Below are 27438 nucleotides of genomic sequence, written 5' to 3' on the forward strand. Positions count from 1 at the left end.
TGCGGGAGCTTATGTTTTTTTTTTTTCTCGACGCCGTATCTTCGACGATGATTGGCATTTGGCAGTTGGTGTTAACGTTCAACGTAGCATTGGCAAACTCTGGGGTCGACTTGACAAGGGTTTCCGCCCACGGACGTACGAACGGGGCGGACGCTTGGCCTATTCGCTGCAGAAACGGGTGCAGGCTTTCTTCCACCTGCACTGAGTGCACCAGAGGTCGCGTGAATCCATACCGTAGATCTTGCGACATTTCTTAACATCGCTGCGAGTTCGCCGCGGGGAGGACGGCTTGCCCGTGGACGCTGTCATGTTCTGTTGATGACACGCCTGCAATGGCCGTGGGGACAGTTTGATGTGTTTATTGGGCGTACCCTAAAACGAAATGGAGGGCAAGTTTAGTCGGAATGTATTTTTCACCGGCACCGGCGCGGGTGGTTTACAGCCTGAACGCGCGATTACCTACCGGCGATTGCGAGATCGTAAACGCGTTGCTCGGTTCCCTCACACCGACCATTACGTTCTCGATGTAGTTACTCGCGGCAGGAGTCGCCTCAAGACGAAGCTGCTTCTGATACTCCGGATCCTCGTGCGGCGGTCTTGCCATGTCCCGGTGAGACATCGTGGGGGGTGAGCTCATGTGATCCATAGCAACTTCCTGATAATAGAACTCCTCCTCGTGAACGGACATATCGTCCTCGCTGTCGCATCCCTTGGACTTCTTTGGACTGTAAAAGAAAAATGATTTCAATTTGCTTGCAATCTTTTGTTTTCTTATCTTCTGATCGAGCAACAAAATTTCAAGGCTGTTTTTTTTTCTCGCAGTAAAATATTTTATTTCGTTACTTTCTGATATTCAGTTCATTTTTCTCCTCTCCCTCTCTCGCTCTTCAAATCAACTTCTCTATCATTTTAATTATTATATTTATTGTTACTTCTTATAATAATAATATTTATCTTTATTATATTTTATTATAATTTATTATTTTTTACCACATTTTTATGTATTTTTCTCTACATATAATTATCTTCAGGATTTATGTATTTATTAAAAAACATTATGCGAGTCGTGAAAATGTGCGCAAAACATATGTATACGTATCTATACATATATTTGAATAAAAATATGCGCACAATATTAGACTAAGCGTTACTGTTATCTTATTAGAACCAAGCCAATGAGTTTATTAATACTTATTTTTGATATATCAATTATCTATATCGGTTATCTGTGTTTCTACTATTAATTTTATTTGATTAGTTTTATTAATACGAGTAATATTCTTTTCCTCAAAATTTGTGTGTTTAAAAAATTTTATTTCATACATATAGATAATTCTGTACAACTCTAATGTGCAGTAAAACTTCAGTAACATAAAGATTAATCTTATGAATCATGTTATTGCTAATATCTCGCCCGTTGACATGCAATTTTTTATTACATCTGTTTTTTATATGTGTATTCAATAAAATTGTTATTGTTGGTATTATATTTGATTAATCCATTTATAGATGAGAAAAATAGTCGACGGAGAAAGATTTACTGTCGCGTCGCGAGAAGAGAGGAGAACCGTGGAAATTATTGACGTGACTCAATTTATACAAATATTATGCTGACCTTACGGAATAGGTACGATCATTTTGTTCCAACAACCCCCGATATCGAAATGATGCGTTACGAGCCAGGCGGCAGTTAATTTTACGCTCTCGAGAGAGAGTTGCACACTCGAGGGTATACACACAGTGCTGACGTTACTACAACGGCACCGATTGTCAGCGCTTCGACCCATGGAAAATATTTAATGTCAACAGCTCTTTTCTCGGCTGCCAGGACCAGCTTGACCTCTCGCGCTCGCGTGTTTCCGCCTCGGTCTCGCTAAGCGTCTTACGCTCATGTGCGAGACACGCGGTGTATTACATCCAGGGTATTCACTTACCCCAGATGTGACTGGCGTACATGTTCCTCGATAAGCGCGACGGTAACTTTGATTTCCATGCAACCCGGCCAAGTGCATTTGAAGACCACTGCCGCATTCGCCTGAAAACAGAAAGATGATAGCCGATTAATGATCGTTGACGCGAGAGCGGTGTGTATTACGTGATGATAGACCCGATGGGAACAGGACTTCGCATGTCCGGGGAGAACTTCACGAAAGGGAAAAGGGTAGGAAATGGACAGCTATGATTTATTACGGCAAACATACTGTCCTGCATTGTCCGATACTAATGAACTAATCGGCACACCGTGATGCAATTCGCATAGTTTTACGCTGACAGCAAAATTGCTTTAACCATCGAGCTGAATAGACAGTTTACAGCCATCGATTGAAATGCCATGTCCGGTGACTTTTTTAGAATAATCCATTTTTATCCCAAAAATAAATTACTATTATTCTCTTTTATGTTATATTATTTTATCTTCTCTTTTACATTATTATTATTCTTTTATTTTGTATTATTTTCGTTTTATTAAAATCACAAGTTCTAATATTTTTCATTAATACTTTAATAGATGAAATCCATTTATTTTCGCGTTTGTTTATACTTTATTAAAAGAAACTTTTTACTGTTTATTTAACATCAATATGCTGTAAAGTTTCAAAAAGCTCCGGTATCAACAGCCTTCGTATTTATTTACTTCAATTTACTTTAATTTGTATATATTTCAATTATCATCAAACGGGAGCTGTCTTACACGATGATCGTAGGTGAGACGTCGCGTCGCTAATCTGTAAGAGTCCGAGAGTCTTAAGACGGCACCCTGTGTGTGCTGTCGGAGTCACGCCAAGCCAAGCCAAGCCGCCGAATAGGAAAATCGATGCCGCGCGCGGCAGCCAGCGGCAGCCGCGCCGCGCGCACGTTTCTTTGTTTACATCGGCCGGCCGGCGCGGCGGAGGCGCCCGCGTTGCGCCGCGCCGCGCCGGTCACGACGATACGGTCACGTGGTATTGATCGCGAGGAGAGCGAGGAATACAAGCCCACGCGGTCCGCGATGATCGCGTGTTTGAGCGCGAAGGACGGCGCGGCGACGCGACGCGACGCGCGACCGGCATCTCTCGCGAGCGGAGAGTCAGGTCCCCCCCCCGCGCGCGAACGCGTACCCTCACCTGCGTGTAATCGTCTTCTACCTGAGTGACGATTACCGCGAGCGTCATCCGGATCCTCTCTTATCCCCCCGGGTGCGCGTCCAACGCGGATAGAATGACAATTGTACCCCGCTCGAGAGTCCACTCAAGAGGGGATTCGGAGTACATTTACAAGCGCGGATTAGTCTTAGCTTTTAATCATTTGATCGTATTTTTAGTATATAGCTGCAACGCGAGACGCGCTGCCTTAAAACGGACGTCGATGCTTTATTAACGAAGACACGAAAGTGTTGCCTTTCTACGTTTATTTCTGGCAAGACACGCCGAAAATCGATCTCGTCGGTTTTTGTTACATCGGTATTTGGGCTTGTGAGTTTACGGATTTAGGGGATGTCGATACAACCGTGATAAGCACCATGGCTAATCATTCGCTATAACGGTCTCACGTCTCATTCCGGCTGGCACACACGCGACTCGAACGCTTTCCAACGTAACGGTCTGAACCAAGAAGACAATCATGAGCTCGTTAACGCGCCGTAGTGAAGGACGCCCCTTCAAAAGCATTCCGGATTAATAAGCCGTCGGACTACGGCGAAAATAATTCCTTTAAGTACGCATTCGCGCGATAGCACGTCGCCGGGCCATACGGTCTAGCTAATGAGCGCATGAATATTTACGAGTGACTTTAACGACTGCACTTAAGACACGATCTCGGAAATCGCGCCGCGCCGCGCCGTCGTCGATCGCTTCCCTCAATTTTGCGTGGCTCGGCTCTACTATGCGCCATTAACGTTCTTTCGATTCTCACGCGGCATACCGGGTGATGCGGTGGTTGACGACAGCGACGCAAAGGGAGAGCGAGAGCGAGAGAGAGAGATAGAGAGACGAACCAATATCGATAAGCATTCGCGGGCGTATCGGCTGAAAGACGCGCGCGTGATAAGCGAGATCGCGTCGTTCGGTGGCGAGCGGTGGCTCCCGCTTCGGCGGGCCTTAAGGGCTTCGGCTATAGTGCAGTGACATCAGCTCCGAAACGGTACACCGGGGAGATACACCGGTGTGCGTCGCGCGGTATACCGGGTGGCGGGTGGCGAAAGGCCGGCGACCGCGGGAGCCTCCGCGATAGCGCGCGACCGCCAAGGCGCGTTCGCAGGCGCGCTTCTGACTGAAAGAGAGACGCGATCCGGCGCGGACGAGGAAGGTGCCGTTTCGGAAAAGAGTTTCGAAGTTTCGAAGCGATTTCGAGGACGGATCTCCCGGTGGACGTATATACGTGACATCATCTCTGGAAACGGTACAACGCCGGGTACACACGCCAGAACGGCGTACGCCGCGGCTCAGCCATTGCCGAGGTCACAGACCTTCTATGCCTGGTCGGCAGGCAACGCTCTCCCTTTGCCTTGCCTTGCCCATGCCTCTCGGCGTTGGTTTGGCGTGCTCCGGAGAACTTCGCAGCAGTTCTTCTCTCCACTGCTCCTTCCCCTTTCCCTCCTCTACGACCTTTAAGATACGACGCGGTAATACCGATGGCATTAGTCTAGAGGGCACCACGCAGCCCGGTGAGCATCTTCGGCGTGTTTGATAGCGGCCACTGGATCGGCACCGGATCTACTCTCACGGATGCTCTATCCTCCGCAAGAGACAATGTACAAAGTACAAAAATATATATATTCTTTTTAAGATCGTAAAGCGTCTGTATAATCGTCGGACTGCAACCACGATTATTGAAGAAATCGTAGACAAAATCAATATTACCTATCAATTTGTGCGATTACAGCCGCGATTTATCATTTTCACGCATGTATTGTCTGTCCTGTATACAGGGTGTTCGGTAATAAAGTATTCGAAACACAATGGTATTTTTTAAGGGCGAAAAAATAAAAGGTTTCGGTTGAAAAAGCACGATCAAGATTACATCGTCAAACGCGCTTATTATCGAACCCGCACGGGGGCACGTCGCGTCGTAGTAACACGCGTTGTGCGTGACGCGTAATGGAGACAGCGTGCTATCGCAAAATTCGATCGGGGGGAGAGGGCGGCCCCGGTCGAACGTCCGAGGAGGCAGTCACGTCCGAGAAGAAAATCGGCGTACTCCCGACTCCCGGCGGTGTTATCCTCTTCCCCGCGGCGGCGCGCGGCGGCGGTGACGTAGATCTCGCGAAGCCATCTCCCGCGCGTTCGCGTGCGCGCGCGAATATCATCGCGCGCTCTCCTCCGTGCAGCACACGCGGGGATGAGTAAGCCGAACCGCGCGGGGTTGCCGCGACGAGAGAGACGGCCGCGCGCGGTGCGGCGCGGAACGGCGCGGCGCGGTGCGGCGTTTCGTGGGCGCATCGCGTGCGATACGACGTTGCCGGCGATAGAGATAGCCGCGGCCCGTTGGGGATGCACACGCATCGCATCGTCTTGCCGGTCGGAGCGCGCGCACCGGGCGGGCATCCACCCCTACCCAACGTAGTACCGCGCGTCTCCTCTCCCCCTGCGCACTCTCTCCCACTACTTTCTGCGTACTGCGCAACGGCACGCGCGCGCGCGAGCGCTTGCTTGCTTGCTTGCTTGCTTGCTCGCTCGCTCGCTCGCTCGTTCGCTCGCTCGCGAATTCGTTTACGTGTATATGCACACACACACACGCGCGCGCGCGCTCGCTCGCTCGCTCGCTCGCCTGTCTTCATGCGTGAGGATCCGGAGAGGAGCGTTGTACAAAAATTACGCACGTGTTATCCCGGCGAGACGTGTTGTTCCTGCGTCGTCGTAGTTTCCACAAGTCTTTGATAAGCGACGCGTGAAAAATCGTTGTTAAATCGTTTCAAAAAAGAGAGACGCGACCGATGAAACGGACTACCCGTGATTCGCCCCGCAGGAATGCGCTGGAAGTCAACGCCCCGAAGTTCGTTAGAGTGAATGGATCTCTCGACTCGCTCGTGCGTGCGCGGTTCTTCCGAGCGAAAGAACTACGCTCGCAATTCCATTTTCGTATGTTCGATTGTATTGATGATTAATCACAATTCGCGACAACTATACACGGCCGCCGAGCCGTGCGGCGCGGCGCGCAAAGAACGCCGATTTACCAAGGCCGTTCTTGCACGCGGTTCATCGCGCAGGTTGCAGGCTCGCCGGTAGCGTGTTGTGTACGTTGTTTCACGAATCGAACGTTACGCGTATATACGCGGCCGACGCTGCCGCCAAGCGCGGACGCAAAAATCGATTCCAAACTACACGCTACGACAGCCCGCTTTCCACGCGGCCTCCCGCTTTCTCCGCACTAGTCGACTCGCGTCGAGCCGCCGACGGCTATTGCACAAACGTTGCGCGCCGTACAGGGCTATATTTTCCTACGTCCTACTACCTTTCCCACGACTAACTGAGATTTTCGCATGCGAAACCGTTTTCTTCTGTTGCATCGCGGCGGATGTATCTCGCCAACCCGGACGTATATCAATCCGGTTTGTTTAACGTAGAAACGTCGCCGAGTACTGCTATTTAAACAAAAAAAAGTATCTGTATCATCTGCATTCTTCCTGCCTGACGCTATTTAAAATATAAATATCGCGATGTCAGTTTGGAACGTACTGCGGATCGTGTGCGGATCTTTATTTTTATCTTATTTATAGAAAAAATATTTTTGTATCCAATACAAGCTTCCAGGGGCCGCCGGTGTTGCATTGTCAGTAAATAACGATACTCTGGATGTACCGTTCCGTGTACACATTCTGACGTCACACTGCCGGCTGCCGACTCTCAATCCCCATTTTGGGACCACGCCGCGTCGTTCCACGCGGCGATGGGTTTCACGGACATAGGGATATATCGCGCGGTGCGAGAGAGGAAGGAAGGAGAGAGAGAAAGAGAGTGCAAGAGAAAGAGAGAACGCGCGAATACACGGGAATAGGCGAATAAGGAAGGAGAGAAAGAAGGGAAACAGAGAGAGAAAGAGAGAGAGAGAGAGAGAGAAAGAGGAGTCGAAGTCACCGGAGAGAGAAGTGGGGAGTCCGGGTAACGCCCGGGAAACCAAAACAAACCGGACTTCTGTGTGTTGGCGCGTACGATGCGCGTCGATCCGTGGCGTGTGGTGAGGGTCGGACGTTGACCCTTCGAACACACCGATGCGCCTCACGCACGAAGTATACGGGGGTATACGGGGTGGCGGGAGAAAAATCTACGGGTTTGTTGTGGGACTTTCGCGTCGCAGCGGCGGCAGCGGTGGCGGCGGCGGTGGCGGCAGCCGCAGCCAAGCCATGGCGATGGCGACGGCGGGCGGGGACGAGATGTGGTAATAAGGGGCAGAAAATTTCAGAATATGGCCGCGTGTAGACGCGGGGGAAACGATAGGGAGGAATCTGGTCGAGAGAAAAAGAGAGAGAGAGAAAGAGAGGGGGGAGAAAGAGAGAGGGAGGCGAGAGGGGACTGACCGCGCGCGGCGAGAGATGCGGAGCCACGTGTGACGCAGCAGGTACGACAAAGGCTACGTCGTTGCACTGAGCTACGTCGCACATCGTCGACGAGTGCACCGTTTGCGAAGCTGTGAGAGGGCTTTCGACGGGGAGGCGAGGGAGAAGACAGTTCATTGCGACGTAACGATGCGTCACGCCGAGTAGAACGTACGAGCGGAATCGTCTCCGCAAGCGCGCTCCGGAGATGCCTTTGTTCCAGGATACGAGCGTGCGCGAGTGCTCGGAAACTTCAGCCAGCGAATTTATTCCGAGATAGGAGGGAGCACGCGAGAGGACACGTGACAACGAGACCGCTCGACGAGAAAGAGAGTTTCGGCGATCGGTAGCGATCCGTAACAAACGAGGCGCAAAGGCGAACAAAAGCCCCGACCCTTTTTTTCATTTTCCCGGCGAGCGCGGACGGCGGTCGTAAAATAGCAAGCGCACTGCTGGAAAAAGCACGCTCAGCTGGGACACGTCGCGGCACGCGATTCGGTGCAATTTACAAGGAAGAACCGAGGTCGTCGACACACGGAGGCGAGAGAGACGGCGAATCGTTTCAAATGCCTATACGGAGGGGCATGGATGCGCGCGGGAGGGGGACGAGGAAACGACAGCGGGTACCCGTGAGTCACGACGGGACTCCACCAGGATGTTCGACGCATCTGATTTGCTGTGCTTTTCGTTGCGTCCGGATGACGAAGTGGAAAAAGCTTGTTTACTCAGGGCCCACTATCAACCTTCATTATCTACGTTCGTTTTTGGAATAACTCAGTTGGAAAACACACAATCTTAGCCCATACTTATCTGTCACTCCGAGATAAATGGTCACCATAAACCTCGGGATGCTGGGTATTTTTGGACACGGGCGTTTAAAAAACTCGTAACGATTTGAGAACGACCGTAATTCCACTGCCATTATTATACGAGTTAATTGCTAATTCAGCGAAAAACATTGATGCCCGAACGGTTCTCAAATTTTCTCCAGAGAGAGCAAACGTATCTTTTTTTCTCTTTTAATTTTTCAAGAGACAAGAGCGGCAAGAGAGGAAGGATTATAATATTTGTATTTATTTTTCATTCATTGAAAACGTGCCGATTAAATCGGCGTCGTTCGCAGTTTCCGCCTCTTATCGATACTTGCACTCCGCCAGTGCGTGCTCGAGTGCCTCTTTATCTTTCTCTCTTTCTCCCCAAAGTAACAATGGCGTCCGGTAGGCCTTTCGGCACAAACGTGCCGGCGACATAGGCCGTCGCGATGTTGCAACCACCGAGCGGCGAATACCAACATTGTTGCTGCGTTCAGCCACACAAAGGAAGGAGGAGGTAGGCTCCATATTAAGCTCGAATTCGTGCGCGCTCGCGCTTGTATTCTCATTCGGAGAGTACACTCGAACGTCTCACCCCCTTTAATTAACCGCATAACTTTCTCCTGGCTCGCGGGTACGTCCCCCGGCGCGGTTATCTGAAACGACATTTTCAGACACGTACGAAAGTTTCCAACGTTCGGATCTTGTGCGGCCGGCCATTGTGCGCTGGACTTTATGAAGGTCAGCGTCGTCGCTGAGAAGGCTGCTAAGCGATGGTCGCCCGACGCTCACGAGCAAGAGAATCGTACTTACACGCGTGCGAGCGAGAGAAGGAAGAGAAATAAGGAGCAAGGAGGAGAAAGAGAGAGAGAGAAAGAGAGAGTGAGAGAGAAATAGCGAGATGGAAGAGGACGGCGCGAACGAACTGTTGAAGCGGCGGCGCGGGAGGAACGGCTGCGCCTGCGCAGATGCGTTGTTTACGTCGCCGGTTTGCAGCGTGGACGCCGCCGCCGCCGCCGCCGCCGCCGCCGCCGCCGCGCCGTGGCCCCGCTCGCGTCTTGTTGAAATGGTGGAGGACACCCGTTCAGCGAGCCCACGGCCGATATATATACGTAGAGCCGATGGGAGAAAATGAGAGGTGACGCCGAATGAGGACGATGCACTTTGCGAGCCTCGCGAACTCCGAGGCACCTTGAATTTTCCTAGGCCGTATCGATTAGTTGAAAGATGTTATCACCGTGATGATACCGTGAAATTAAGCATCCTTTCTTGCAGTTTGATCGTTTCGAATATATACCGTGGATACGAATGCACAAAGTTGTTGTATTCGTGTACTTCTTTGTATTCTGTTAATTTGAACGAATTAAAAAAAAATATTAGCTCCGTATCTTAACGTATTTTGTTAAAAAATAATTTTAAAAAATTGACATATCAAAATGTCTCTGGTTGAAACGTTTTCTGGTTGAAACCTGCCAAGTATCTGCGAAGGTGTCTCTCAGAAAAATCGCGAATTCAGCGAAAACGCGGTGAAAGGTAGAAAGCCGTGAGAGTAAGACGTGTTACATGTGACAATCGTGAAAACGATAAGCGTGAATCGACAGTGCGTTCGGAATAAAATTCACACGAAGTTTCCCTGCCTGCCCCTCCCAACCCCTGAATATATCATTAACCGCATCTTGCACGACTCGTGGGTAAATAGCAATTAAAATGGCTCCGAGCGTGTTCCGGCCGATATACACATTGAACGACTGCGCCAGGGAATATACGCGGCTCCCAAATCGTATTATCTTTATATCGCATTTGTTCGCAGGCGCGCGATTTAATTTACGTACGTGGAGAAGCAAAGATATATATATATATATATATATATATATATATATACGCGAGAAAAGAGGGAAATCCCGTGTGACAGGGGCAGATACTTTCACGGGACACTTAAAATCCAATATCCACCGGCCGCACGCGTTTAATTTTGTCCTGCTTTTTTTTCCCCAAGGCCGTGTATCGTCGTTTATGCACACACGGTATTCAATACCGGCGCGGTCGGGTCTCGTTAAGCAATAAACCAGGACCCTCCTCGCCCTCCCCTCAAACCCCTCCCCCGCCTGCATGTCGCGAGAAAGAGAGAAGTTACAGCCGAAAACCGGTAGTACCGTTCGGGTACTACCGGTACGGCTGAAAATACGATTTAAGTACCGGCGAGAGTCACCGCCATTAATTTTTAATTGCGCACGATGAAACGACTTGCCGATTTACACCGTCGTTTCCGGACGCGGGACGCACGCCGAACAGTTTCTCGGTGCAATACACAAATATTAAAAATGTATGAAAGTAAAATGTTAAAATAAACAAAAAAAAGTCCTTTTTTGCATATGCGCGAATTTCGATAACTAAAAATAATATAATCCCGCAACGCTGAGCGTATGTTCCGCGCGTGTCAGTATTCGTATTACGAAAATATCGCACACCGATGCTTCGCGGATTAACATTCGTTCCACCGTAATCGCACTAGCGTGCATTGCGCTTATAATGCGCGCCGAACTAATAAGGGATTGAAGCCGTTACCGTTCACTGATTTTGGTCGTGTCGGCCGGCGCGGCTCGATAAAGCTACATTTTTTTTTTAAAGACCCACGTATGCGCTTGTGCGAAGCGAGACAGAGAGAGTGAGAGAGAGAAATGTTTATTCGAGTCCACTTATCAGCGACGAGGCGACAAAACGCGAGTGCGTGATGTTTCCAAACTCGACTCGGATATTCTGATTCGACGCGTCGCTCGCGTATCGGGCAAGGAGGGTTCAATAACCGACTCAAGGTCACGCGAGAGACTAATTTTATTGCGTAAAATGAGAACCGGTGCGCGATAGCAAGCGAACTTTTCGGTTATCCGCCTGGTTATCGCTCGCTCGCGCGGTAAAAATTAGTGTACGTCCGGTTGCACCAGCGTTGTTAGCTGACTGCGGTCAATTAATTTTTCTTTTCCTATCTCCCTATCATCAAAGGTAGAAATATAATTCAAATCTCATTGTCAGACGCGGTGTTTTTAAATTTTGTCCAGTTTTTACCGTGACATCTACATGAAAAATTTATTCAAAGAAATTCGACTTAAATCACTTCTTTTTGTATAAGGCTGTGACTTTTTATTTTATCGTCAATTGATTTTACTACCACAATATTTTTTTTTATAAGAGATGGATTAAAAACGAAGAAATCACGTGGACATATAGATAAATAATTGACTCAATAAAATTGACACTTAAAGCCGACGAAAAAATTGTTATTTTGAAATTAATCTCGCGCGACATTGAAGATTCGTGCCAGAAAACAATTGAATTTCGGTTTCACGCGGCAAATGAAAGTTCCAGCAAAATAAAAGGTAGTTGATTTTGTATACGTCAATTCGCTCGCTTATTTACTTAATGGCGAGTGTTTATGTCTACGCGCCATAATACTACGTCACAATCACAAGAAAATGCGCACGTATTTACGTCACATAATATAGCTGAATATTTTAAAGATGTGTTTGTTCCGTGCAAACTCCTCTGGAGCTTCGCAGTTAGATATAATCGTATTTTTATTGCAATAAAACATGATAATGCGACATAGACACAGTGCTCTCTCTCTCTCGTCTCCTTTTTTTCTCTATCCGTCTCCTGAATTTTATTACAAAAATATCCACAGGCGCAAAAAGTCTTTTGTTTATCCCATGGCACGCTAACCCCATTATCCAGTACGCTAAACACAATAAGAACACTCCCACGAAACGTGTCGCAATTGTAATTACAGGCACAGGCCGTTTCGAGCATCACCGTTTGTGCAATTCTTCTTCGTAGACGCGACGTTTTTACGTTCGAGTCTCGATTGCAGCGAGAAAGTAAGAGATTCATATGCAAACCCGTAGACGTATTACATGTGCTTGAATTTCGACCAGATTTCGACAGAGCGATCTTATCGATGCCATATAAAAACATACGCGAGTTCATTCGTCCGTCATGTGATTTCATTCGCAACAGTCATCTTCGCAATCATCATTCGTCTTCGTACCACGCACTCACGAGACTCCTCTTCTTCTTCCTCCTCGTTCTTCCTTTCTCGACAGATGGATATCTATCCCGAATTGGGACACAGTACCATTCTGTAACATTCGAAGCTGCGTGTGCGTATTCGTTAACGCGAACGATCGCGAAATGGTAATGCACTCGCACCGAATTATCTTTTTTTTTGTGAACGACTACTAGGATCGCAGCATTGCGATTTAAACTCGACGTCGAATCCGGACTGAACCGGGCTTACGTGTTCGATGACCGTTAGATTCGTAAGTTCGGCGGCACGGTACCGGCAAAGTCAAGGTCGTTACTTTCGCGAATCTTCGCGCCGACGAGAGTGGGTGGGCACGAGTCCCAGTTGGCCAATCGGCAATACCAGCCGGTTAAATAAAACGACCGGGGGACAACCTTACCCTAGGGCAGGACTATCTGCTTTGCAGACGTCGATCGTGAATTATCGCGGGTTTCTTTCTCTCTTTTGTATCCTCCTCTTATTGTCATGCAATTTGTTATCATAAACCTCTTATTATCGAGACATGTCGTTGACGAAATTCAGCGTTATCTACACAGATTTATACGTATCCAAATTCTTAGAAGACGTCTGGCATTTCTGTTATCTGTCTTGCAAACCGAATTAAAATAATTCAATGTCTTTAACGTACACGAGATGACTTTTTCAATTTCTCTTTTATTATTCTACTGATTCAAATAATTACCAGAATAAATAATTATTCAAAAAATAAATCATTCTTTCCTTTATTAATCGCACAATTTTCATTCCTCTTGCAATATTCTTCAATTACATTTTCAAGAATCTTGTATATTTTGCCAGTTCAACAGTGTCTCCTCCTCTCGTTTCCGCTTTCCCGATTTTTGCCTACTTCCGCAAAATTGCATTATTATTTGTTACAGTTTTTAGACACGGTCGTGCTATTCGCATCTGCGTTTCGACGCGCCGGATTATAAATCGCTTTGTGATTTTCAGCGTAACGTAACTTTCGCAGGATTGAACTTGTCTCTTTCTTCCTCCCTCCCGCCTTCTCTCTCTCTCTCTCTCTCTTGTTCTCTCACCCACGATCGGTGAACGGCTGCAGCTCTCGCGACGGCGCGGCGAATCAGCTGGGCACGCACGAGCGGAGTGCGAGCGAGCGAGCGCGGCCGCTTGAGCGTGACAACGCGATTGATTCGCCAGCACTGTCAACGGCCTTGCCACGCCATAGACACACCGGTTCTCCTCGGCTTACCCAAGTTGAGCAACCAAGTGGGCGAGGCCTGTGTGTTAGGACCAGTTTACAGTTACGTAGTACTTTGCGTTCGCGCGAGCGCGCGCGTAGGAACGACGTTATTCGCAATTCTTTTATCATCGGACACGATCGCGACGTGTCGAAGGCGGTCGAAAGAAACGAGAAACGAAGCGAATGCAAAACACGATTCTCACGGACATTCCGCACGTTCGCGTCAAGTCTGATTGTGTGCCCGGTGGTTTCTTTCTTTTCTTCCTCCTTATCCGGTTGTACAGCCATACACCGTACGCTCATTTCGTCTCTCGCTGCTCCAAAAAATTTCAGAAGCCTTGCCAGATATCTCGCGATCGTGCGAAACACCTCCACCGGTTTTACCGCGCTATTGCACAGCTCCGACAGCCTGATTGTTTCTGCTTATCGATAAATTTTGTAAAAATGACAATTGCGCTCGGCCGCGTCGAGCGGTTAATAAAAATTTCGAGAATTGCAGCCGTTATATGGGCGAGCCAAGTGGCACTCGTGTAATTCCTGGAGAACCGAGTGACGTTGCGTATTTATCGGTCGTACTTTCCCATCGATCATATCGCACGAACGCCGGTTTCACTGGCGGACTCGCGGGGAATCGCGAGGAGATAGGTGACTTTCCGACCTAAGATCGATCCGGGAGAAAGTCACTTGCAGTCTACGCCGATGTCGAAACGCGACGGCTTATGTAAAACCTTATAGCCGGCCGGGTTGACGAGCTTAGGCCCGGGGATTAGTCGCGATTCCGTATCTCGGATGGAAAAAAAAAGACGGAGAGGAAAAAGAAGAGAGAATCGAGCTCTTTGTTCTCGAGAAACGTTGACGTTCACGTGCGTTTATTTGCCGGACAGCGATGATAATCGGCGGGCAATACCGCGATAACGTTGCTATCCGTTTATCGTTGAGCACTAAACGGTCAATAAGTGTTTTTCTCGCCGCCATATGCGGCGAGAATGTGTCATCCGATCGCCGAAGATCCCGTACGATGGGGTGGAGGGGGGGGGAGGGCTCGCGACACCCGCCGATCACACACATCCGACGACCGGTTCTACCAGGAGCCCTTAAACGCTTTAATTGCTCGAGATACTTTCGCAGCTGGAGGTCAAGGTAGAGCACGCGGAGATACGGTCGATACGGACACACGCGCGCGGGCGCAGAAAGCGTCTCGATAACGCGGCTGGAAATGATTTTTTTTTTCTTTTCTCAAGAGATCAAACGACAACGAAAGCTCCTTCGTTCGCCTCGGTTGCGGAGATATTATAGAAACGCGCTTTATTCTTTATCGCTTGCTCGAAGCGACTATCGAAAGCACGACGAACCGAGATTGCGCTCGCGATAAAATTCACGTCACCTTGAATTTAAAATAAATGTCGCGCTACGATATATCTATATAGTTGTCACAAGCGTGTATTATTAGATAGCGGGACGCGTCGCGCTAAATCGACGGGAGTCATCGGGAACGAATTACGAAATCCATCGTCGGGATCCGCGGGAATGAGCGGAAATGAAGGAGCGTTCCTCAAACTTTCACCGTATGCGATTCGAGAAGTAAAGAAAAAATGGGGACACGTCGTGGATACTTCGTATTTCAGTTGAACAGTTATAAGATGCGAAGAACTGTAAAACTGTAAAAAGTTTATTCATGACTATACGATCTCGATTGGATGACTTCGTGACGTAACGAAACTCATCTCGGACGCGACTGTGCCATTAAGTCATTTCTCATTAAAGCAGAGGCGAATTCTCTGATTGTGAGAGGACACGTCGAATATACGGCCTCGTCGTGTTACGATCGTGTTCGATAAGGAAGAAGGCTGACTTGCTCGCACTCTTTCTCTCTTTTTCCTTCTCCTCTTTTCCCTCCCTCTCTCCATACTGTCGAACGGCGTCGACGACGATGTACTTTTATCGTCGATTCGGCGTGCGTAAAAAAAGGCAGTCAGGACCTAGGACAACGAGAGGCGAGGCACGGCACGCCGAGCGGCGCGGCACGGTATCTCATCCCCACCGGCGGCGCGGCGGTTGCCAGCTGAAATTCGCGAGCGCGCGTCCTTGACTCTCCTCCCGGCCGAAAAGTTCTAACAACGCGAGAGAGCGAGAGGGAAAGAGAAAGAGCACACCAGGTCTAACATTGACTGCAATAAAGAGCTCAATGCTCCAGACGTGACGCTATAGAAAGCTAAAATAATTGAGCATCCTAGTGTCAATGTTATTGCTACAGTCACTGACCAACACAAAGAAATTTTTCATTCTCGCCTGATACATCCGTTAATATTTTTTTACAATATGTATTGTTAACGATTAATATAATATTAATATAACATTAATGGATTTTGACACCATTTGGATATTTTGAAAGAAGATGCAGATAAGCTCTACAATATGGTCTTTATAATGGAATTATTATCGTCATTTTATCATAACTGTCATGCATATTAACGTTTTCTAAAGAATTCGAATCTAAATTGTATCTTATATATTATATAATTTTTTTTCATAGGAATATCTTTGCTTATCTTGTCGAGAGATCGGCACTTCAGTTATGACGTCATGACGGCAGAAAAGAAAAAATAATCGATATGACGTCATCGAGCCGTATTGTATGACGAAAAGAAGACCTCCGATAGTTTCAGCCTACCACAGCCGTGACGTCACGTGGCCGTCGCGCCGAGAACTTTATTATAAACGCCAGACACCCGTCAATCCCGTTTGTCGAAACTCTTTGACACGGCGACGGCGCGCGGCGCGGCGGCGGCGGCGGTTCGACGGGACATACCTCCGTCGACAGCGACAGTCCGGAATGTCCGTCGGCGGAATGACAATTCCGTTCCACCTACCTACCTACCTAATGTGCCGTCCCTCCTAACGACCTCCGTGAACTATTTATACGTGTCCCGCGCTCGATACGAAGCGCGGTAACCGGCACGGCCGGTAACGGCATCCCGGGACAGCTACGGGGGACCGGTCGATTGTATTTTCGCCAGCGTTACACACGACGACGACGACGACGACGAGTACTACCTAATACTCGTCGCCGTAGGAATCCGAGTCGCGCGTGGAATCCCAAGTTTCGCGTACGCGAGCGGCATATGGGCACCGCGGCCGCACGGGGATTATCTCAACCCGTTCCCCGAGAACTTCCGATGTGTGACGCCACAATTGCAGTTTCTCTTCGCGCGAAAGCTGTCGGGTGCGATAAGAACGATCCCCGAATTTGCGGACGCGCCGCCGTCGCGCGTCCGCGCGGGAATAAACTTTCCGCGAAGCGAAGTTCCGTTTCTTCCGCGGAAAGAGAGGATTCTGTCGCGCTCGTTGAGTCAATAATCCGAATTAATTAAGAGAACAATCCTGTATTTGATTGAAAGTGGCACTGAAAGCATACATCATGAGAGAGTAAAAAATATATATCTTCGATCGCCACGATTCGTAACAATATGATGAGTATCGATACGCATTTCGAAATTAACGTAAAGAGAAAGGAGGAGATTCTGTTATTTGAAATTGTTTAGGCCACGCGAAGCGAATGCGAATGGATGGCATATAACGGAGGACGATCAATATTCGTCGAAGCCAATGGATTGCGTAATATAGGGCCTGCCGAATTGATTAAGTGAGAACTCGTTCGTATTGAAAAGTGGCTGTCCTTTCGCAGTCCTGTTCCTCGTTGCTAGGCTCTCCTCGTCACTCGGTCTCGGAGGGAAGGGTGCCCATTCTCTAGTTATCCAACTGACTACCACGTCAAGCAAGGTCGTCGAAACGGTAGTCATTAAGGACTGTTAAAAGTGCACTTAAAGCCGAGGCTGGCCTTCCGAGGAACAATATATGATACACGACACTGCTTCCTCAGTACGGTTCTTTTTTATTTCTGATCGTGACCTTGGACGGAGATGTTCCAATGTTATTTCTAGTCGAAAATCTCTAGCGAGATTGCAGAACGTGCCAAATCCAATGCCAGAGGTAACTCAAAACTAAAATGTCGATAAGAATGTTCAAACCGAGACGCGCGATTTCATTCACTTTATTCCGTTCAAGTATGCGAACAATCGAAATTTCCAGTGTCTACAAAGCGCTACGGAAACTCGCTTCTATTTCCTCGAGACGAAAATCGAGCTCGATTCATCGACGTTGCATAAAAAGGATAACTATAAATTTTCCTTATGTCGCAAACGCGTATGAAAAAAAATTAAATAAATTCGTCGAATTTCGATATGAGAAGCTAAAGACGGGATCGCGATAATTTATCGTGTTTCGAGAAAACAATCAATTACGCGTTATATTGGCGAGAATTAATAGCGAGGCGCGCGGACAAAGAGAAGAAAGACGACGCGACGGCGAGCGTTTCCTATATACGTAACGTCGATGTCATGGCCGCTGACTTATGTCATGCGATGCCTACGCGCCATCATGCGAACGGAATCATTCTGTTTGACATTTTGTTATAAAAACGTTTACTACTGATAACCGCGAAGCTCGGACCGTGAAACAGGCCCGGCCGTGACGATAAATCCTCCCTAATGACACACGCGGAATCTCCGCGCGTGTTATTATTACGCTATTACGTATACCGAGAAAAGAGACGTCAGCTGTGGGAACGGCGAGAGGACGCAGGTCCGGGAATTCGTAACAATAGAGAAGGTGACGCTCTCTTAATTTTTATCAGGAACTATCCTACACACGGTAGAGATATTGTTTGAAATGATATAATCAGAAATCTCTCGTATTGCCAGGCAATGGCCCTGACTCTGCACGCGCGGCAGATAATATCTGCAATCTGTACAACACGAACGGAGGACGGTAGCGTGCACGGAGAATATGTGCTTCTACTCGACACGTGGATATTTCTAATCAATTTCATTTTTCTCTCTCTCACTCTTCGCAATTCTCCGCTAGTTTAGCGGCGTTATCAACGACTCCGCAATCGACTTGTCGACTCGGATTTTTATTGTTATTGCCGAGCTTGTCGCCGGCACGTGACACTTTTGCATTGTAAAATTGCTTTCGCGGGAGACCCGATCGCTCGAAAAAAAAGAAAAAAAAAATTAAAAGCTAACTATCGCAGCGGCAGAAGAACCACGCCAATTGCGATTAAACGCTAGTTCATCCGTTTTTATGGCGAGCATCATGAAGATCGGACCGGGAGAGCGCGGAAGCGATACGAAAGGGTATGATTACGTCGCTCCGTAAGGCCGCCGGAGATCCCTCCCCACACGGCCGCAGTGGGTTGTTGCCGGGCGCGCGGAAATATGTATGGCGAGCATTACGGCTAACGTCAAGTTTACGCAACGCGTATTACGTAAGGTGGACGAACGTATCAGAATACGACCCGGCGCGGCCCAGAACTCGCGGGAGCATGCACGCAAATGCCGGCACGACCGGCGTCGAGAGCTGATGCGTCCCGATACACGGACACTATATTTCAAGTTCAGGCTGTACGCGTCAGAGTATTCTTTTCTCGCCTCGCGACTGCCGCAATTTGCATGATATCGCCGGGAGATAACACGCGAACGTGTTATGCGATGTAAGATTTACGCTATATGGATGAATCTAATAAATATCGCGAAAGAAGACGAAGCCGAGAAATGAAAATGTCGAAACACGAATAAAAATAGTGATACAAGGCGAAAAATGTTGAATAAATTTGTTTTAAGATCTTGTAACTGTGCAGCGATCCGAGATAAGAGAGCAAGAATCAGGTAAATCCGTTTCTCTGAATGAACGTGTTTTTATGTAAAACTGTTTTTGTATTTTAATGAAATAACGTGAGCGACACAAATCGAGACGAAAAAATCTTTTCAACTGTGTCTAGAAAATACAACGAAAAAAAAAATAATCTAAAAGAAATTTCTTCCCAGAAGAAACCTTAAAAAAGGCAAGAGGAACGGAAGGAAAGAATCCTCTTTTAAAAGAAAGAAAAGCTTTCCTGAAGATTTTCTCCCTTTTTCTTTCTCTCAATTTCGACCGCAAGAGACATTGGATCCACTTGTTTTCTACCTGGACAATAGAAATATATTATGGATGTAACTACGAGAAAGCAGTAAAAACAGTACTTAAATTATATTTTTCATTCATATTTTTATAGCAATACAAAATTAAACATTCAAACTTCTAATTATCATCTTCGAAATATTTGCCGGTGGATTTAAACTCGCATTGCTAGTAGCTACGTCCTTCAATTAAGGTAGGATTATGCTGACGAGCATCGCGAATATGTCCTCTCTCTTTAAATTCTACTGATTTCGAGGAAGGGAAGCTCATTTTGAGATGAAATAATAACCTCGTCACGGAAAGATACATCGCGTGTCGTAACAGTGTATCGAATGACTGGGAGCAGTAGGCTACGTATTGCGAGCGATAATCGGAAAACTTCGCCGTAATATCGCTACGAAGATCTGCGACGACCAGCAGACGGTATGACGACCGTCCGAACATATCGGTGCCGACGGTCAAGGTCCGCCATTGGGACACACTCGTGCGACTCGTGCATCTAACCGGCAAAACCTTGGTTAGAAAAGCGGCAGCACGCGGAACTAGAAATAAATCTTCCGTGCGTTCTCCGCGCGCGTTGCACACATGCATGCGCGCGTGCATACCCGTGGCATACGCACGCCACACACACACACACACACACACACACACTCATGCGTACACACACCCACACAGAGAGAGAGAGAGAGAGAGAGAGAGAGAGAGAGAGAGAGACATATATACATATATATATATATACGGTAGCACACCGATATTATTTCGCGCGCGTGCAGTCAGGGCCACGGTGACCTTAACTACCTTCCTCCGCACCTCTACCTCCCCCTCTCGTTGTTGGCCCCCCGTCCTGCCCCGCCCCACCCCCTCGCCGACGAGCGATACTGCATTCGAGGGCACCGGGGGGCGCGGACAGGGGAGGGGGCACGTGCCGCTCGTGGTGACGTCACGTGGTGTGCACTGCGACGCGATGCACCAACGGCGCCGCCGGGTCCTCGCGCGTGTTACCGCTCCGAGATCTAGGTCCATGTGCAGGCGTATGCCGACGGACGAGGATATTCCGGCGTGCGCGTGCGCGACGTTTTAATAGAATTTGGCTCACGTCGGCCACAATCCGCACTTTTTAAGGGTTCAGCCTGGATCCGGTACGTGTGCACGCGCGGACGAGAAGGTAATTTCGAGCGAATGCCGAGCGGGACCGATTTTTATAGAAACTCCTATTCAGAAGCTGTTCGCTTCATCTCTCATTCGTTCACTTTGGCGATAATTCAGCCGGAATTTGGGAAATATGTATTATAGAACATCGATAAGATACGGTAAAATCGTCGACCATAAAGCCTACCTGCACCAAGCGTATCTAAGCTATACATATATATTTAAAGATTTGGGCTTTATAATCCTAAGTTTCCTATACCTTAATGGGATCTCAATTCTAACGTCGAAAAAAGAAACCAGTTTTCACGTGGTTCGAAGATCCACGTGTCGCGCAACGCGCGTGCACGACCTTTCGATAGAGTTTAATCCGTGTCAATTGCAAGAGGTTTATGAAGTGACAAAAATGCGCACAAAAGAAAACCGGTGGGGAAATTTTTCTCCGAAAAACCGTGTCACTGGGAAAAACGCAGGTTTCTGGGATGGAATGTAATTTTTTTTTTTTTAGCATACAAATTCCTCATTTGAAACGATATATGGCCTGATTCATTTGACCGCCCATCGGATAATTCCTTGAAAATCGTTGTGTGCTGCCCGGAGATTCTTGCCGAGTGATCGTGATCTCATGCCTGTGTAAATGTTCGATCGCGCGAGGCGTTACGGCCGCAGGCACGTGACGGAGACAAAGGAAAATCTCCACCGGCACAAAATGCACTCGATATACTCCCATCGATACGCTCGACTACGGCACTGCGCACGTGGATGCGCGTACGTGCACGCGTGCGCGCGCGCGCGCGTTGACACGCGGGCGGAGGACGGGCGTGCAGGAGGAGGAGGAGGAGGGAGCGAGGAGGAAGCGTAGTACTCTGTCGCACTCGTTGCACAATGCAATACACTCGGCTGGAACTTCCTGACCACCGTCCCTCCCTCTTATTCCTTCTCTCTCTCCCTCTCTCTCGCATCTCTCTTTCCTTCCCCGCCTGTCGGTATCTCGCCGTTCATGGATGCCGCGATATGGGAACGGTGGCATCGTCTCTCTCTCCTATCTCGATCGAGTGACCTTTCTCGCGATGACGAGCGCTAAGCGATGAGAGAATCTAGGGAACGACGCCGACGACCTTGGTTGCCGTGTTCGCGGAGATATCAAGCCGGTCAATTGGGTCAGGTGCGCCGATACGCGCGAGGCTCACAGGTAGGGTGGCCATCTTTCTCTGGGGTGTGACTGGGACAATGGGGTAGAAGAAAACTGGGACGTTCCCCAGTTTTTAAAGAGCGCGAGCGAAATGTCTATACGTGTATTTCAAATCTCTGTTATCAAGACTACTCCGCGAGAAGTTAATTTTTTTTTTCTATTCGCTGAACGTATAAATTTTGATGAAATTTGCGTTGGCAGCAGCGGCGTTTCGCTTGGAATTTTTAAATTTTAACAAGGCAAGGCGACGAAAACGTCACGTCTGACTGTTTAATCATGCATTGAGATGCGAAACTAGAGGAACAAACCTAAAGAAAAAAAAAAGTAAAAGAAAAAAAGGATAAGAAAAAAAAAGATTCGAGAACGATGTTCAGAAAAGGGGGCACGCGTCCATGGAAATCTGGTTGCTCCACGTTATGTGGGTATTCGCGAGTGAAAGTCGAAACCGCGTGCATTAGACTTCGTAAATTACATCGGCGGACCTGATCGACGCCGCCGCAACGATCGCTGTCCACAGTATCGCGAATGACGCGCGTATTTTCGTCTGACGACATCATCGACGTCGATTGAATTGAGATGAATGACTTTAAACGATCGCCGTTCGCGACCACCGGTGAAAGTAGGAACCTTCGGTGTAAACTGGGTTACGAATAATATTGATCCGCGAGAGAGGAGGTGAAGAAGGAGGAGAAAGAGGAGGAGGAGGAGGTGGCGGTGGTAGTGGTGATGATGGTGGTGGTGGTGGTAGTGGGATAGTGGTGGATTCGAGTCGCGTTTGCACGCGGAGACTGATGCTCGCCAACGATTCCACATTTTTTTTTTTTCGATAACAATGAGGCTTGCCCGGGTGTCGTATCTATATACAGTTTACGCACGACGACGCGGCGATCGCAGATGCTTCCCTTTTCAACTGCAGAGATATCGACAGGTTGCTACACTCTCTCCGAGATAATTTGGAGGAAAAAATATAACTGTTGTTGCGATGGGTACGCGAGATTACTTATCTCTGTTACGAGTCAGATAACGGACGTAGTAACAACAAAGTATCTCGAATGCAAATTGCATCGCGGGATTCTTTCCGCTGCGTTCTTTCGATGTTAAAAGAAGTATTAAAGGTAGTTTAACTCCAAGAATTGATACGTTCAAAGATGCGAACGAAGGGGAATTAATTCTGGAACGATTAAGAGAATGGGAGGTATACTTTGCGATCGTCTATTATTGAAACAGAAATACAAATACTAAATAATAATCTTTCTATCGAAGCAAATTTTGTTTTACGAACTCATGAAGTTACAAAATATTAACGACAAGAAACGTGATTTGACACCGCGCGCGCGCGCAAAGTACCTCGCCCACCTCCCGCCGATATTTGCGCGAGAATAACCCGACACTGCTAGGGGGGTTAAAAAGGAGGAGTTTCGCCGCCTGCAGTTTCGCACCTGCGAGATCCCCAAGCGAGTGTCCAATTATGCGGAGAGCGGAAATCGGGCTTACCTGTTCGCTTTCGAAAGTCGCGCAAGCGCCTGGCTCCGTCTCGATCGGGTCCTGGCTGACTTTCGCTCGAATCTGAAAAAGCCATAAAGCATGGAGAGGCATGTTTTAGCGAGTCCGGCCGCTAGTTAAGTTAAGGGGCACACGCTCATCTTAGCGGCTATTTCGGGAGCGGACGGAACGCCGCCATCCGCTTCACTGTCGTCGTCGTCGTCGTCGTCGTCGTCGTCGTCGCGCGGAGAGCCGCGCGATTTCCCGTCCCTGCAAGCAGGCCGAAAGCAGCAAAAGCGCGCGGGTTGCCGCCGCCGCTGCCGGTACCTAAGATTAGCGCGGGGCGATAATACCTCAAGGTCCGGCTTGTTAGCCGTCTTATTACGAAATACCAAAAAATCGCAGCGCGCGTGTTTACATCCTTGGCTCGGCCGGCGCGCTTATGTCATCATCATGCGCGCGGGCTTGGCATGCGCGACGACGACGACGACGACGACGACGACGATGATGATGAAGACGACTCCGGCCGCCTCTGCAAGCCTCTTTCGCCTGCATCTCTGACCGGTCAGGGACGTTGCCATCACTGCCAGCACGCGCAGCAACTGGCGCGGTTTACATCCATGAGACAATCCAAAGTATTCTCTCTCTCTCTCTCTCGCCGATTTTCAGCGATATGCAAATTATTCTATTCGCGTTGCACAAAAATACTCTGCATTTTCAGCCGTTTCGAGGCTGGAAGACATTTGGCTCAAATAGGTTAATTCGGGAGACTCCGAGAGAAGATAGAAATATTTACATACAAAAAATTTTGAGAACGAGAAACAAAATTGGGAAATATATGTAGATACATTCAATGTACCATGGAATTTAATATATAGTGATTGAAATTAATCGCAAAATACATAGAACTTATATATACTTTTTAAATAAAAATAGAAATGCTACTTTAAAATTAAATTCTATTTTCCTTAAAAATCGCAGACGTACATATTTGCTTTAATGGAAGTCCTCGGAGATCTCAGAGATTGAGAGAGATGTCAAATTACGCGTGACGTCTCGGCCTCTTCCTGATTCCGTTCTCTCCTGCAGTACGTTACAGGAAAATCGGCCGTTTCACATTACGAAACGATCGAAAGCGACTTCGTTTTCACTGGCTCGTCCACTCGAAAAGAGAAAACTAGTTCGCCGTCATCTCGAAAGCTCGTGCCCGTTACTCGTCAATGCCGATTAAATCTGTCGAATTTGTTCATTGTATCGAAAATGTTATTCCTTTGCAGTGTTTCAAATCTATATATGGTATTTATCTTGCAAGTGACGTTAAATCAATTTCGAAAATATAATGCCACAAACAGTGCAAACAATGCACAAATAATGCCACAAAATATAAAAAGAATACCTATTTCGAAGAAAGAATATTTCAAAATTTGATATAAACAGAATTTGAAGCCAATTAATATAACTTGTAACTTTCTTAAATATCGACAGAAATAATCTTCGATACAAATTCTCTACTTATGTACCGTTCACAACAATGCGATCGATGTGATTGCGATAAATTATATCCTTCGTCCGTAAATCGAATTTATAAATCGACTTTAAACTCGAGCCTGAAATTGCAATTATCGGTTTCCAATCCTTATATGTAAGTAATACAAGAGAGAAAATCCCGGGGAAAAACGAATCCAGATCTAATTCAGATCGAACGATATGTACGCGTGGCAACGTGCAAGGCTCACCCTGGTGCCCCAATGTCTTACGCAATAGACTTATCATATTTGCGCGCACGCGTTGGCGTTAATTAAGCTACCGCATACTATCACACATGCGGACACGAAAAGAATTAATCACGGAGACGGAGGCTTCCCGAAGGCCATTCGATTTTTATCACGGCGAACTTGTATTTTCCATCGCGAAGGTCGCTCGAACGTGTTGATTGTAATGTTAAGCTTCACGGAAGTCATACTTTATGTCGCTAATGCGAAGGTGCGAGAAACGCTTTTCAATCAATGCGCGCCAAACCTCACAGCTACGGCTTACGCATGGAAGAAACCGATCAGCGTGTGACGTTAAATTCATGACGTTCATCTTGAATCGAGACGAAACGCCGTTCGAAACGTCGGCGAACAATTGCATCGCGAGACGAAAATTCTCCGACGCTGCGCGCGCTGATGCAGAATCGCGGCGGTGAGCAAAATTGATTTTCATAAAAATCATTTGTCTTCGTCACCGAGACTTGGCAAGCTGAATTGGGCGTGCGTTGACGCGACTGTGTACATTATTCACGAAGATTAAGGTCAATGAAGGCGCAAAGACGCGGCGAGGCGAGGGCAGTTCGGCTGCCAGAAGTGGCGCGAACACGCGACTCTGAAAACTAGTTTCAAAGGTCACGGTAGTGGTCTGATAAAGAGAGGCGGCGGAAGTCGCTAATACTTTACTGGGCGGTCGCGAGGTAAATAAGCTTCTCGCGGTTAAGTACGGCGACTGTGTGTTAATCGGCTGCGGGGACGAGGAAACGATCCCGTGGAAGTTGCCCCGACAAATTTCTGGAGATTCCAGAAATTTTCTCACTCCTCCACCCTCCTCCGTCACTCCGGGCAACCGATTAGCACACTCAACGAACTTGTCGTGCGACAATGCGGATTATCGACATCGTCGCGCGACACGTCTCCGTCGAGACGGAGGAGGTGAACGAACACCAGAAAAGGTTACTCACCTTCTTACGTGGGTGCTGCTCCTCGATATAGTCGGGCACTATCCCCTCGTCCAGCGTGGTCGAGCCCGGGGTGCTGCTCGACGACGAGCCGGACGCGTTGTAGGGATAATGCGGCTGATTGTGCGAGGGATGCGAGGTCGCCGGGCACGGGGAACTCCTCGTCGGTACGCCCTCCTCGCTGAGGGGTGGACTCGGGGTGCCGCTTCGCCAGGAAGCCCCGCTGCTGCTACTGCTATTTGACATACCGCCGACTCCTGGTGAGCCGGCGATCATGCCGCCACCTCCGCCTCCACGACTCCCCCAGGAACCTGTCGCACAGAGCCAATTTCTTCCATATTCATTTCGGCCCGGCCGATTATCGTGGAAGCGCGGTTAATTCTGTCTTTGTGTTTATACGTATGTAATAACACGACGAACAAATAAAAATTAAAATTATTTATTGACACATATTTTCATTATTTTTTTTAAAGAATCGTCTTACTTGCAAAACAAACAGATTGCTGTAAGGAATTCTTACTTGAAATAAAAAAAGCTACGCTGAGAGAGAGACTCAAAGATTACAAAAACTCAGACTACAAATAAAAAGAAAAGAATTTATTCTGTGCCTGCTTTCAACGGCTTATATATATAGTACTTGTGCGAATGTCAGAAGGAAATAAACGCCGTACCGTAATTGTATTGGCAGTGAAGTGGCGGGGGGTTGTGAGGACTGTGAGGTGAGCACGAGAGCGACATAAGGACCAGGGCGGCAGCGCATTCGTCCATGCAATCACCGCGTTCGTTGGTGCGACAACCCTCACGTCCGCAGAGCACCCTCTCCCCGCCCCAACCGCTGTACGTCCGTTCGGAATCATTGTTCGAGCTTGGCCGTCGTTTCCTGGATCTGAAATATACATTACCACATGTGCTATAGTCTCGCTATGTTATAGCATACGTGCGTACATCCGCAAGTCACACATTCAAATCTGAACTCACTATTACCCTACTTCAAGCACGATCCATTTTTCCCCGATGGCGAATTAAAGAGTTTCCTCGATTTCATTTCGATTAGCCGAGATGAATATTCCAGGAAACTCTTCCGCGAAACACGTGTGTTCTGAAAACGGATACCCGCCTCGGTTTCTCGATAATCGCTTTTTCAGCGGAATCAATTAATTTTAGGAAATTCGCGCGAATTTCACGAGGAGCCAGAATCGGGCGCGTCTGTACAGCGTCGATCTTGGACCGAAGACGGCAACGCCTTTGAACGGTGGCACAACGGTAGGATATCTTGCGACAGAATACAT

The 27438-nt window shown here is 47.9% G+C and overlaps 1 protein-coding gene across 1 annotated transcript; it reads right to left on the minus strand.

Moving 5' to 3' along the window:
• Positions 1–27438, minus strand: LOC105461239 (zinc finger protein 704-like). The gene is made up of 7 exons (XM_011707741.1): positions 27362–27438; positions 26821–27035; positions 26153–26460; positions 23452–23523; positions 1935–2035; positions 464–725; positions 1–372 (listed from the first exon to the last, which is right to left on the minus strand). Exons 1-7 carry the CDS (start codon positions 27436–27438, stop codon positions 160–162), a joined length of 1248 nt encoding a protein of 415 aa, XP_011706043.1. The 3' UTR covers positions 1–159.

The sequence above is a fragment of the Wasmannia auropunctata genome, unplaced genomic scaffold (assembly GCF_000956235.1).
Source record: "Wasmannia auropunctata unplaced genomic scaffold, wasmannia.A_1.0 LD336101.1, whole genome shotgun sequence".
In the NCBI taxonomy this organism is placed as follows: domain Eukaryota; kingdom Metazoa; phylum Arthropoda; class Insecta; order Hymenoptera; family Formicidae; genus Wasmannia; species Wasmannia auropunctata.

Excerpts from the sequence above, each read along its gene's own strand:
- LOC105461239 (XM_011707741.1), bottom strand. The coding sequence starts at position 27,438 with ATGTATTCTGTCGCAAGATATCCTACCGTTGTGCCACCGTTCAAAGGC. Across the intron at positions 23,524-26,152 it reads AGCAGCACCCACGTAAGAAG|ATTCGAGCGAAAGTCAGCCA; the intron begins GTGAGTAACCTT and ends TGGCTTTTTCAG. Across the intron at positions 726-1,934 it reads GTACGCCAGTCACATCTGGG|TCCAAAGAAGTCCAAGGGAT; the intron begins GTAAGTGAATAC and ends TTTCTTTTACAG.